The sequence below is a fragment of the Caretta caretta genome, chromosome 8 (genome assembly GCF_965140235.1).
Source record: "Caretta caretta isolate rCarCar2 chromosome 8, rCarCar1.hap1, whole genome shotgun sequence".
Taxonomy (NCBI): domain Eukaryota; kingdom Metazoa; phylum Chordata; order Testudines; family Cheloniidae; genus Caretta; species Caretta caretta.
In genome coordinates this window covers 84,532,750-84,546,254 of record NC_134213.1, presented here as the reverse complement: position 1 = coordinate 84,546,254, position 13,505 = coordinate 84,532,750, and the positions used below count along the sequence as shown (strand labels likewise).

Here is a 13,505-nt window from a genome sequence, read left to right as displayed (position 1 = left end):
GTGTTACCATGGAAAAATGTTAACAAATACTCTAAGGCTTAAATTCTCTGTGCAACTCAGGCAAAGAAAAGATTCCTGTGGCACAAACATCGACAAGATCAGATTGTAGTCCATCTGGACACCAACCATAAAACATCTGATTAAACATCAGAACTACTTGTTCTGAATGCAGATTTACAACACTCAAAATGTTACCAACAAAATTCAGACTCATGACAGATAGGGTTTTTTTTTCTTACTATAATCTTTCAACATGCACTTTATGTCCTCAGGACACTAATAATCAGAGAGCACGACATCTTCTGTATACTCTAATAGGCAATTATGGTACAGGGTTTAATTTGTTCCTGTAAAATATACATTTTTGCTTTATAAATCATTTTACTATGTGATACTAATTAAAATTCTGTAACTGAAGTCTAATTAAAGTCAGTCCAGGAAAGACTTAGAAAAAAAAAATTTGCAGCAAGAATTGTTTTCTGAAAACAAGAACGTGGTAAAGTGCTGCAGATATTTCCTTTTACTAGCTGTTATAAAGTGGTTAGAAATGAGTTACTTACAAAAAGGACATGTTTTATTTGGAAAAAATAAAAACAAATATTTAAAAAAGATGTTGAATCTGTAATGTGCAAACACACACCTGCTTAACGTCAAAGCTTATGAAAGTGTTATCAGTTTAACCAATCATACAATCTACACTACTTCAACAAAATGGAAAACCCAGTAACATTTTTGTATTGTTAATGTAGTCCGGGATCCTCACAATCTCCTAACCACAACAGTCATGGGAACGAATGTTTTCATTAAAATAGCCAATAACAATGTATAATAATAAATTCTAACTGATTAGAAAGACACACAAAGTTGTAACAAGTTACGAAACTCAGTAAAAAGAAAAGGAGTACTTGTGGCACCTCAGAGACCAACAAATTTATTTGAGCATAAGCTTTCGTGAGCTACAGCTCACTTCATCGGATGCATTGAGCTGTAGCTCACGAAAGCTTATGCTCAAATAAATTGGTTAGTCTCTAAGGGCCACAAGTACTCCTTTTCTTTTTGTGAATACAGACTAACACGGCTCCTACTCTGAAACTCAGTAAGAATTTTCTTTTTATTATATATATCAATTGAGAATAAGGGCCTGATCCACAATCCAGTGAAATGTATGGAAATACTACCACTGACTTCAATGGATCAGGCTTTAAAGCAACACTACAGAAAAATCTGGTTAGATAAACAAAGCATTGTTACCTCATAGCTTCTATAGTCCACTTCCACATCATCCCCGTAAACATTTAGCTCCATGTTTTTGTGACTAAACACAGTTGCTGGTTTGGGATTCCTGGGATTACATGCCATATCATCTGCCAGCATCAGGACAATGTGACTGGGAAAAACAAAACAACACAATTTCAGATATTCTATTTTAATACAATAAACAAAAGGAAAACTGCAGATAATGAAGCCAACAAACATGACCCATTATGAGAGCCCTGCAAATCTGTGGATATCCGCTTTATATCCATGGACTATGCTTGCTGATCGCAGATCGTCTGAAGATAAAAATTTTGTATCCATGCAGGACTCTACTCATTATTGAAACAAGATTCTATAGCAGTTAGAAAATTGCCTGGAGTATAAGTACAAGTTACTTTGGTAATACCTTATTTCCCCAAGGAACACTGTTACCATCATAACACTACCACATAAAGCTTTTTGTTTGTTACCGTAACGGAATTATTTGTTTAGCACTAACAACATGCTCAACGTCACAGTACTTCACAAAAATGGATGGCTGCTGCCTCAAAGAGCTTAAAGACTCAAAGTCAAACAGAAGGTGGGTCACACTTGAAAAAAGTGTCAAGTTCCAAGTACTCAAGACCCAACTGTTAAACCCTATTAATACAGTCACTGTTGTTAACACCTACGGATTATTCTGAACAGCAGCAGATGATATTTTTTTTCTCTTCACGCACAACCCCTTGGGCACAGCAATTTCTCCTCAGAATATGAAGAATAATGAAGAATGAGGACAAGTCTTCCAGGATGTAGTATTACTCCAGAAAGAAGCTTTCCTCCTACTAGCACAAATACTGACCTGGGGAACATTTTCCCTTATTATTAGACTTGATTAAACATTAATATGACTCAACTCAGGATAAAACAAAGCTACTCTACGCAAATAAAACAGTCTGGGGCTTAACATGTTGTCCTACAGCAAAACCTAAAGAAGTGGGACAGCAGGCCGAGGAAACTTCCTATGGGCATAGAGAAAGGAGAGATCTGAGGGGCAGCTTCCAAACTCTACAATGTTCATGGGAAAGACAAACTCCAGTCCCGCAGAGAGATTCAACCTCCATGCTGATCTCGGGAACCATCCTTTCATCTGGCTGAACAGCTTCCCATCAACCCATGTTACCACCAACCATTCCAGGCCCTGTACCTCTGTTGGGAGGGGAAAACATGCAGCAGCAGTTAATGCTACAAGGAGCATCGTTTCCATTGTTTTTACTTATGGTGTTTAAGAAGAGCATTCTGCATAAAGCTGCTTGGTTCCACTTTGCCCCTTGTTGCCTTCGGGACTTTTTCATCCCATTTCACTTCAGTTTGTTCCCCTCTACTTCTCAGAGAGGCTTAACAAATCAGTACTCCTTTGCCATGTTATCTGTACTACAATAGTGTCTGGGATCCTCAACCATGGTCTCCATTGTAGTAGGCATTGGGCAAACAAGAACTACAGAGAACCTGACCTAGACAGCTGACATTTTAGGTTTATGACAAGACAACCGGGTGAAACAACAGGGAGGCGAGAGGACAAGGCAGCAATAAAACAAGAATTATTCTCCCATCACAAAGCTTTTGCAAAGTGAGACAATAAAAAGGGAAGAGATCGGCTGCTTTCTACAGACCTGAGTTTTAATGGGAGCTGTGGGGGCAATGACATTGTTGAAACTACCAGACATGCACATGGCAAGAAGTTAAGGGCACCTAGACAGCTCTATCCAGCATCAGACATACTATAAATATACTCAAACAGATAGCCTGTCCTGATACAAAGTACAGGGTATAAAAATGTTTCTCAAACAGTCAGCCTGTGTGCAGTCACACACCTGGGATTCTTTCTTCCTTTCTCAACTGTGACTTTCAACTGTGACTAAGAATGTTGCCTTCCTCTGATGTACTGAAAATGGTTGTTCACTCAAGCCAGTTTAGCTCTTGTCTGTGACTACACTAAGAGCACTTTACCAGTATAGAAATACCAGTGTACTATACCACCAATGGGTTCCTAGTGTAGACTCAGCTATATCAAAATAGTTAAAACACTCCAGGGAGCAAAACGAGCTATGCTGTTAAAAATGCTGAGCTCTATTGGCATAGCTGCATCTATGCTAGGGTCTTCATAGTTGTTACAGCTATGTTGATTAAGGATTAGACCTTTTCACACCCCTGACATCAGCTGTGCTGGCAGATGTCTGTAGTGTAGTCTTGATCCTCATCTTGCCAAACAGAAACAGCAGAGCAATTAATCCCAAGATCCCTTCACATAGTTTTGACAAGCAGAAAGCTTATTTTCCTTTCAATGAGGTTGTGTGTCTAGTGATCAGTCCTGTACCCACAGAAGTCAGAGTGTTTTGTCACTGACTCAACTGACAGCAGGATCCTACCCATAGGCTGGGAAAAATTACACATAGTGAATAGGCAGGGCATGAAAGATTGAGTCCTGGAAATATAAATAGTGCATAAGAGCATGGATTTACCCCTAATTTACACACCAACCCATCATGTGCACAGTCACGCAGGGACAGAACTTGAGCAGACTTCTTATTAGGGACACTTCAGGTAAATGACAACATATCACCACTCGAACAAGGTCCCAGTCCAATAGGACCTCCTTTCCCTTCCGAACACCACAAATAAACACCCAAACTTAGGCTGTGTCTTTACTGACACAAAAAGCTGTTTTTTAAAGTGAGATCACTAACACACAATAGTTATATCACTGTAAAATCCAAAGCAGAGACAAGGCACATGCCATTTTTACCATGAGGTTGCCAGGCAAGGTCAGCACTATAACCCACCACCTCAACACCCCCCCAACCCCCCCAGTGAAAATACAGTGTTCTGTCTTCATTAGGTTTTTACAGCAGAACAGCTAATGCCTGTTAGTTATCTTGCCATTTCTAACACAATTTTTTTTGTCAGTGAAGACAGTCTTAGATGAGCAAGACATTAGCCTCTAAGGACATTAGTGCCCTGATTCTACCCCATCCAGCACAGTTATTGCATGCATGTTATTTTATCTAGATTGTATAGTTCAATAAGATAGAGTCAAATCTGGAGCTACAGCACCTTACACCAGCTGGGGATCTGGTCCTCACTGTCCTTTGGGAAGAAAAGTTCTGGTAGGAGCTGTCAAGGTTCTTCCCCCACTCTGAACTCTAGGGTACAGATGTGGGGACCTGCATGAAAAACCTCCTAAGCTTATCTTTACCAGCTTAGGTCAAAACTTCCCCAAGGTACAAAATATACCCGTCGTCCTTGGATTGGCCGCTACCACCACCAAACTAATACTGGTTACTGGGGAAGAGCTGTTTGGACGCGTCTTTCCCCCCAAAATACTTCCCAAAACCTTGCACCCCACTTCCTGGACAAGGTTTGGTAAAAAGCATCACCAATTTGCTTAGGTGACTACAGACCCAGATCCTTGGATCTTAAGAACAATGAACAATCCTCCCAACACTTGCACCCCCACTTTCCTGGGAAATGTTGGATAAAACGCCTCACCAATTTGCATAGGTGACCACAGACCCAAACCCTTGGATCTGAGAACAATGAAAAAGCATTCAGTTTTCTTACAAGAAGACTTTTAATAAAAATAGAAGTAAATAGAAATAAAGAAATCCCCCCTGTAAAATCAGGATGGTAGAGACCTTACAGGGTAATTAGATTCAAAACATAGAGAACCCCTCTAGGCAAAACCTTAAGTTACAAAAAAGATACACAGACAGAAATAGTTATTCTATTCAGCACAGTTCTTTTCTCAGCCATTTAAAGAAATCATAATCTAACACATACCTAGCTAGATTACTTACTAAAAGTTCTAAGACTCCATTCCTGGTCTATCCCCGACAAAGACAGACTATAGACAGACACAGACCCTTTGTTTCTCTCCCTCCTCCCAGCTTTTGAAAGTATCTTGTCTCCTCATTGGTCATTTTGGTCAGGTGCCAGCAAGGTTACCTTTAGCTTCTTAACCCTTTACAGGTGAGAGGAGCTTTCCCCTGGCCAGGAGGGATTTCAAAGGGGTTTACCCTTCCCTTTATATTTATGACAGGAGCCAATATAAAGTAAGAGCTTTTTAAAACAAAACAATCGAAGACCCTTGCATGTACATTCAACCAAAACAGGAAAGACTGCTCTGCTCAGTCTTTCAATGCTCCCTATCCACCTCAAAGAAGTGTGTATTGTCAAGTCCCCAGTAGATCTCATCTACGCTCATCTACCTTGGCTAATTTGAGCTTATTAACACAAACACAGTTTGTACAGAAGACAACGCAAATAAAAACATAACACAATTTTTAAACGTAGAGAGCTGCTATTTGGAAAGTTGAGTGAAGAAAGAATGCTCACAAATCAAAGATTAAGTTTTCAGCATTTTAACAGTGGCCCACGATCACAGAGCAATCACCAGGTTAAAATTTAAAATAAAAAAAGGCCAAAAAGCATGAGAAGACGTTTTTGAATACCCACTGAAGACAACCCTTCACATTTCACACATTAGCAATTCCCCTGTGATACCCTGGGCTGAGCTCTTAAAGAACACTGAATGCATCCGATGAAGTGAGCTGTAGCTCATGAAAGCTTATGCTCAAATAAATTTGTTAGTTTCTAAGGTGCCACAAATACTCCTTTTCTTTTTGTGAATACAGACTAACACGGCTGCTACTCTGAAACTACAGCTGTCGACATTATAAAGGGAACATAGATCTCAGCATCATAGTCTCACTATGGTATTACTTTAATAAAATAGGGAGATATTAACTTAATGTGATCTTGGCTTTTTCATGATGAAACAACCAATTCCTTTTCAGTGTCAGCCCTGGTAAAGATTCTCCTAGTTTTTCTATTCTGACATAACATAAAACTGAGACTGGAATTGCCAAAGGAGTTAGGTGCCTAGTTCCTACTGAAATCCAATGGTATTTGGGCACCTCACTCTTAGGATGGGTCTGCTCAGTTTTTCTAGAAACGTAATTATTTACCAAAACAGTTATACCAGTACAATCTAGTGTGGATGTAGTTACACCAGAATAAAGATGCCTTATACTAGTATTGCTTATTCCTCTTCCCACACGACACCTTTATACTGATATAATCATATCCACACCATGGAGTTTGTGCCATTTTTCACTATCCTGGTGTAGTTAAAGCAGCCCAACTTGTGCATGCAGAAAAGGCTCCTGGCTCCTTTGAAACTCCCAGCCAAAATGTCTTTTTTTAATATAGCTTGTGACATGCAGGAGCTTCTTTGTTAGACACCAGTTATTTAGAGGTCTTCACTCTAATTGTGTGCCCTTGATTTAGCTGAAGCACTGCACTCGTACTGTGTTTAGTCTTGCTCATTAAGTGAAGTGTTCTCTAATCAAAAGGCATATTAAAAAGACATTAGTTATGTTAGACGTGAAGTTGCAATACAGTAACAGGTACATGTCAAAGAGTTGCACTATCAATTCTGAATACATTTTACCAATTTTCTCACATTGTGCATTCACCAAACTAATTAGCAGTGCAATTAACTGGTTGGTTAGCATCACATAATTTGATCTAATTATCCGTTTCTGTTTGGAATCATCATGGTACATATTTTTTTTCATTTTCCTTTCCAATAATATTGTTCCAATTTTCAGTAAATTAAGTCTGTGCTCTCTACCTTTTACTTGATTATGAAACGAAGAGACCAGCATTTTATTCCTGTTTCAGAAGATGAGACTGAACTTTTACTTTAATATCCAAGTTTAAACAATTGTGCTCGTCAAGATTCTCTTACCTATCAGGAATGCCTAGTCTCTTGACGCTTCTGTAAACTGAAAGCGTATTTGCCACATGACGGTAGTTAAACCAGAAGCGAGATGTACACACCTTTAAGTGTTAAAAAGAAATAAATGCATATTAGAAGATATAAGAAATGCATTCTGAATTAGTACATGCATCAATGGATATTGATTGCTGAGATGCCAAAAAACTTGTCACCCAGCAATCAGGGCCTAGCAACTGCTAGAAATCAATGCCATAAGTAATACACACTTTCTCTGCAGAAAAAGCTTTTTCATATTTTGAAAATAAATGTTAACGTATTGAGCCACAGAGAACACTTTCATTTAAAACTGGATAAAGTACAAAAAAAAAAAAAAAGTACCATAGGGAATAATCCAGCACTGACAAATGGATTAGCTAGATTATTTAAGGTCTTATCCATTTCAAATTTCTGTGATTGCCCTGTTGCGGTAAAGTGTAAGCAAATGAATACAAGGTCCACATGTAGAAAGAGGGGAACTTTTGCTGGGGGAATCTGGTTTTTAGGGAGTCAACTATAACAACATTAGAGTTGGGCCCCAGCCATAAAATTTGAATAAGAACTCCCACACAATTTAGGAATGTTCACATTCCAGTATGGGGGCACATTTTCAACCAATATGTCAGTTTTTTTTAAAATACGAGTAAGCATGTAACTACAAGAAGAGTGTCAGAAGTAACTTTCAGAAACTGTTTAAGAAGCAATAATTGTATTATATGTTACAGAGCCTTTGAACAGACAATGACTAAATAAATATGAATACTAATGGCCAAGATACTATGATAGGTGAAAAGAATCTTTCAGATGCATGGAGCAATATTAAAACCTGTAAGTGAGCTTACTACATCAAGCATGTTTCCTGCAATCCTCTGTAACAGAGGCATGAGAACTGAAACAAAAATCATAAATCACAGACTTAAAACTTTTAAAAAAATCATTTCTGTCTGAAGATATTTCACTTACCATTTTTACAAATTACATCTAAATTTAACATAACTCAGATTAGAAAAAAGAACTATAGTTCCTCTGTGCATCACATAGCATTTTCTGTACAGTCACTGACAGTTTTCCCTTTATAGCCAGTTAGCCAGGATATTTGGGGGGGGGGGGGCTCTTTTGAACAGAAGAGGAAAGACAAGACATTTTAAAATAGAAGAAAACAGGATTGTACTGCCACAAAGAAGAAGCAGGGAGGACTTGGGGTCAGATATACTGAACCTACAATTCTTTTTAGTTGACTAGATGTAGACACCAGTTTAAAAGTTTTGCTTTGTATCATTTTTACTCTGAACCTGGCTCATGAAAAATTAAACAACTTAATTTTCAGTGAGAATCATAAGACCCCCACCTTTTGCCTTCCCCAGCTTCCTGAGAGATTTCTATCCTGCCTAGCTGGTTTTTAAAGCGATGCTTTTAAAAGGGGCCTAATGGAGTTAGGCAGACAACTCCCCTTGACTGTAAGTTAGGCTCCTATGTCACTTAGAAGCTTTTGAGTATTATAATAGAGTTACTATACTGGCTGGCTCTGTGTGCATTACACATCCATCATCAGCCCGGAAAGGGTGTGACCCCTCCCAGAGGAGAACCCAGGACATAATCCTGAGAGGAAGAGGAGGGGAGGGTGACCTTCCTGCCTGAGGGAAGGTGCAGGGTTTTAGGTGTCAGCACCATCACCAGCAGGAGGAGATCTGCTTCTTCAACCTGTTCCAGTAATAAAACACATGTTCTGTTATTTACCTAGTTCATGCCTGTGTCACCATTTCAGGACTTTGCCTGCTTGTGCCAACCCACAAGAGAGGACCAAGTCATGCAACATTTCCCTAAACATACTTAAAGTTAAGCACATTTAATTGCTTTGTTGAATTATGACCCCAGGCCCTTTCTGAACTGTGAACTGAGGCTCTAGCTTCCAACCAGGCTCAAGCTGTCTCCAGAACAATCAGTGAAAGCCATGAGAGTAGCTGCTATTTAGCACAGCAGTAAGTATCCTTGGAAGGCTGACCAACACAAGAGACATTTGTTAGGTTAAATCTACTAGAAGAGCTCTGAGAAATCATGATCACATAGAAGAAACTGCCCAGCCTCAATTAAATAAGATTCTGCAATAAGTACAGATTAACAAAGTACACTAGCCAGGAGGCAAGAAATTTAGCTTAAAAAAATCTTTAAAAAGAAGTATTTTGAGATAGGAGATGATCAACTAAAGGGGCATCTTCTGAAGAGATGATTTTAAGTTGCTTTTCTATTTAGGCAAAATAGAGAGTGAGCAGCCTGTTAAACAGGCTTTGGAATATCAAGCTCTTGAGTTTTGTTTATATAGCTATCAGTGACAAGCACAGTACAAAGACTTAGACAGATAACAAAACAGTAATAATAGACTTCACTTCTATGGTATTTTTCTTTTGTGAACCTCCAAGTACTTTAATTCATTTATTTTATACCTCAAAAGTGGTGTTATCACTCCTATTTTATAAATGGAGAAAATGAGGCATAGCTGGCATGAGGCCAGAGCCTAAATTTCTGGGCAATTTGGGATAGCACAGAATACAGTCTGGCCGCAAGTAACTTCCTCAGGGTCACACAGGAAATCAGTGGCAAAGACTGGGATAGAAAGCAGGTCTCTTTGTACCTTCAGCACTAAGAACTTTCTACTTCTCTCATTATTATTACCAGTTTGTATCAAGTGTATTGCTCTGACCAAAGAAAATTGTATTTTAATTCTCTGCTTGCTTTTAACATTGAAATAGAAACAGGTATTTAATGTTAATAATTTTAAGTTTGTGCACTAGGGAATAAGAGAATGATTCTTATTCTTTCAATTAATTATCTATTTGTCTTCTCTTGAATTTCTTTTATTTTTCTATATTTTAATACTTAGAAAAAACAGTGTCATGTCTGACTGCTCAAATAATATTTTAGAACTGATCATTAGTCATTATGCTCAGGAAGCCTGATTAAAAACTGATGGAATAATACAATCTGAAGTTACCCAGATAAAAAATTAAGACGAGTAGTTCTTATCCTAAGTATTATTTTAGGAGATTAGACTAAAAAAAGAAGAAAGTTTCTTGTCAGACTTTAGCAAATTTCAAAACAAACAACAAAATCAGGAAGATGTTGTACCCAAGCAAATGTTTAAAAAATAACAACAACAACAACCACCATGACTGTAATAATATACAGCATAATCATTTGTTTTCATTCTAATTGGAATGTTAATTTTATAAATACTTCAAATGTGCATTAATGTTCTGGATGCTTGTAATTAAATTATGCAGACGAGATAATGGTAATGTAATATAGCAAACTGGCATGCAGGGATAACTCAAAGTCATGCTATACTTACTTCCAGGTCTTGATCTTGCAGCTTGTTGCATATGGGCAGACTGCCATGCAACAACTGCAGGATCAGTGTTTTATTTAAGAAGATTGAATACAAAATGCTTACCAAAACTGCCCAGTTATTTGTGTGCCCACTTCTAAAAAACTGTTCTGCTTTGTCCTGCAAGAGACAAAAAATATTGGAACACTAGTGTAGAAACAAACTTAGGAAAAAAACTACAATACAGCACTTTTTTTTTTTTGGTTAGTTCTACAAATGTTAAATGTCATATAGAATTAAAACCTTAAACCAGCTAAACAGAAAACATGACTTCTTCTGGTTTATAATACCCCTCCTGATGCCTGAGAAAAGGATCTATTCTATATTCTGTTTGGGCTGTTCTGTCCACATGTTAAAATCAGACAAGTAATCTGGTTCTCTCACAAATTCCTTATCAAAGTTTGGAAACACCTGGCTGGCAATAAAAACAAAACCAGAGAAATTCAGAGTGGTAGTGGTGATGGAAAGAGAGAGGCAGCAAACTAGGATAGGGAAAAATGGAATGAAAAAGAAACATAGCGTTCTATCCAAGAGGGCAATATCTGGGAAAGATTAAAATCCCAGAATCTTTCTGTTTACAAGTCTCTAATCACGTGTTAAACAATGACTCCACAAATCACCTGAATCCAGGCTAAAAAAAAAATATGGAAGGTGATTTAAGCATTCAAAATCTATCCTGTGCTAAAGCAAATGGAAGAATAGAGTGATAGGCTCTGTTAATTTAATTTTTAAAATACCCCCCCAAACATATTGTTCTATTTTAGAGAACACCCCTAGGAACAGATGAAATGCTTCATCAGCCCTCAAACCTTCCTTAAAGTGAAGAACCTTGGATAAGTTTTTCCTTTCACTGTCCCCACGCCCTTAAAGAATACCAGATAGGAAAATAAAAAATCCCACACATTTAAAGCAGTTTTAAAGTAAAGACCAGATTATGCTGGACCTTCTAACGTAGAAGCAAGTACAATGATTAATAAACAATGAAAATCGCTTTATGCAGTGTTGTTGTAGCTGTATTGGTCCCAGGATATTAGAGAGACAAGGTGGGTGAAGTAATATCTTTTTTGGAACAACTTCTGTAGCTGAAAGTGACAAACTTTTGATCTACACAGAGCTCTTCTTTGCAGCTCTGAAGGGTAACTTTACAAGGTTCTAAAATTAGTGTATTTAAAATGCTTGATCTTATTTCCATTACCAGTTTTGTCACATTTTATTAATCTTGTTAACTGTGCATTATAGAAATCATTTGACAGTAAAGTTTTCTGCTTTATCAAAATGTTAATATGGGATTCACATTAAACTATAAACATCATATCTTAATTTAAAGTGAGCTGTATGTAAAAAAGTATAATTACTGAAACATGAAAAAGGCAAAATCGTAACGATTCCCGATCAAGGGACAATATTTGATTAACTCCTTCAGTTTATAAAAACATAAAGCTCTGAAAAATTCACATGCAACACATACCCAAATTAACCACAATATATCTGGATTGATCACAAAAGTGAACAATATTATTCTTGTATGTTTAACCAAACAAAAACAGTTTACTGGAAACTGAGAACCCCAAATGGCAAATAACTCAAAAGGATTATTAAAAAAAACCCTCCCTATATTATTTTCTCTATTCAAAGAGAACTGGTACGTGCAAACAAATCTGAAAATTAATTCTGATGCAGCTGAATTAGTTGTTTATACTTATTATACAGTTTAAACAAGACATGGTGCATATAAAAACATAAGAACTGCCATACTGGGTCAGACCAAAGGTCCATCTAGCCCAGTATCCTGTCCTCCAACAGTGGCCAATGCCAGGTGCCCCAGAGGGAATGAACAGAACACCTAATCATCAAGTGATCCACCCCCTTTCAATCATTCTCAGCTTCTGGCAAACAGAGGCTATGGACACCATCCCCACCCATCCTGGCTAATAGCCATTGATGGACCTATCCTCCATGAATTTATCTAGTTCTTTTTTGAACCCTGTTACAGGGTTTGGCCTTCACCACATCCTCTAGCAAAGAATTCCACAGGTTGACTGTGCATTGTGCGAAGAAATACTTCCTTTAGTTTGTTTTAAACCTGCTGCCTATTAATTTGGTGCCCCCTAGTTCTTTAGAATCAGTTATTTCCATCTTTTATAAGCTTAAGGTGTACTTTTACATAAATCTGTGTATTCATACTGTGAGAGTTGGTCAACTGGGAGGATTTCCAAGCTCAGGCATAGGAGAAGAAAGCAAATAATGAAAAACAAGACAGGCAGCGATTCTCCTTCAGTGCTTGGGCTAGAAAGGGTTGAGGGCAGCTCAAGGTATCTAGAGGTTTAAAGGGAATTTTAGAGCAAGAAATAGGGAATCACAAATAAATAAGAAGCTCCAGCCTCCCAGGACGCAGGAGACAGATCTGATGGGGTTTGGCAGAACTTTACACACACGGGGTAGAGGAAGGGGTGGGCAGGGTTATAGCCCCTCCCGCAACGCTGCAGTGGGGGCTGCAGCGGCGTATCCCTCCCCAGCACAGCAGCCGCCCCCGTGCGTGGAGTCAATGCAAGGGCAGGTCCATCGACACGGCCCGGGCAGCCCACGGGCCTGGAGCGCAAGTCACCCCAGTGGGGCCAGGGGCGGTGCTGAGCGGCCCAACGCGCTTCCCCCCAGCTCCCCTACCTGGATCCCGTCAGTCGCCGCCGAGCCGCAGCACGCCCACAGCAGGGCGGCTGCTGCCGGGAGCCAGCGGGGAGCAGGGAGGGCAGCGGCCATAGGAACCGGCTTCACAACAGGAAGAGGCAGGGAGGACCCAACCCTGCCGTAAAGCAGCTCCGGGCCGCCTGTGGGAGCCTCCCCGCTCCCCTCGCCCCGCCTCCCCACGGCTGCGGAGCTGCTCAGTGCCTGGCTCCGTGGCTGGGCGTGCGGAGATGCCCCGTTGGAGTCCGCTCCTCCCGCCTCCTTGGCTGTCTACAGAGGCTCTTCCCCCAGTGATTAGAAATGGCGGGAAAAATGTATCCAGGGTAAATACAGATCACAGCGCTGGGGTGCCCGGCTAAGATTAGG

General features: G+C 39.3%; 1 protein-coding gene across 4 annotated transcripts in view; it reads right to left on the bottom strand.

Annotated features, from left to right (window-relative positions):
• The window catches only part of PIGK (phosphatidylinositol glycan anchor biosynthesis class K), a 121,080-nt gene extending 107,802 nt beyond the window's left edge, over positions 1-13,278 (bottom strand). For all 4 annotated transcript variants that reach the window (XM_048860648.1, XM_048860651.1, XM_075131725.1 and 1 more), the window contains exons 1-4: positions 13,122-13,278; positions 10,524-10,577; positions 7,049-7,140; positions 1,252-1,387 (exon numbers count right to left, since the gene is read on the bottom strand). In XM_048860648.1, coding sequence (XP_048716605.1) covers positions 1,252-1,387; positions 7,049-7,140; positions 10,524-10,577; positions 13,122-13,214 — 375 coding nt within the window. In that variant the 5' untranslated portion in view covers positions 13,215-13,278. The remainder of the gene's footprint in view (positions 1-1,251; positions 1,388-7,048; positions 7,141-10,523; positions 10,578-13,121) is intronic.
• Positions 13,279-13,505: the final 227 nt, after the last annotated feature.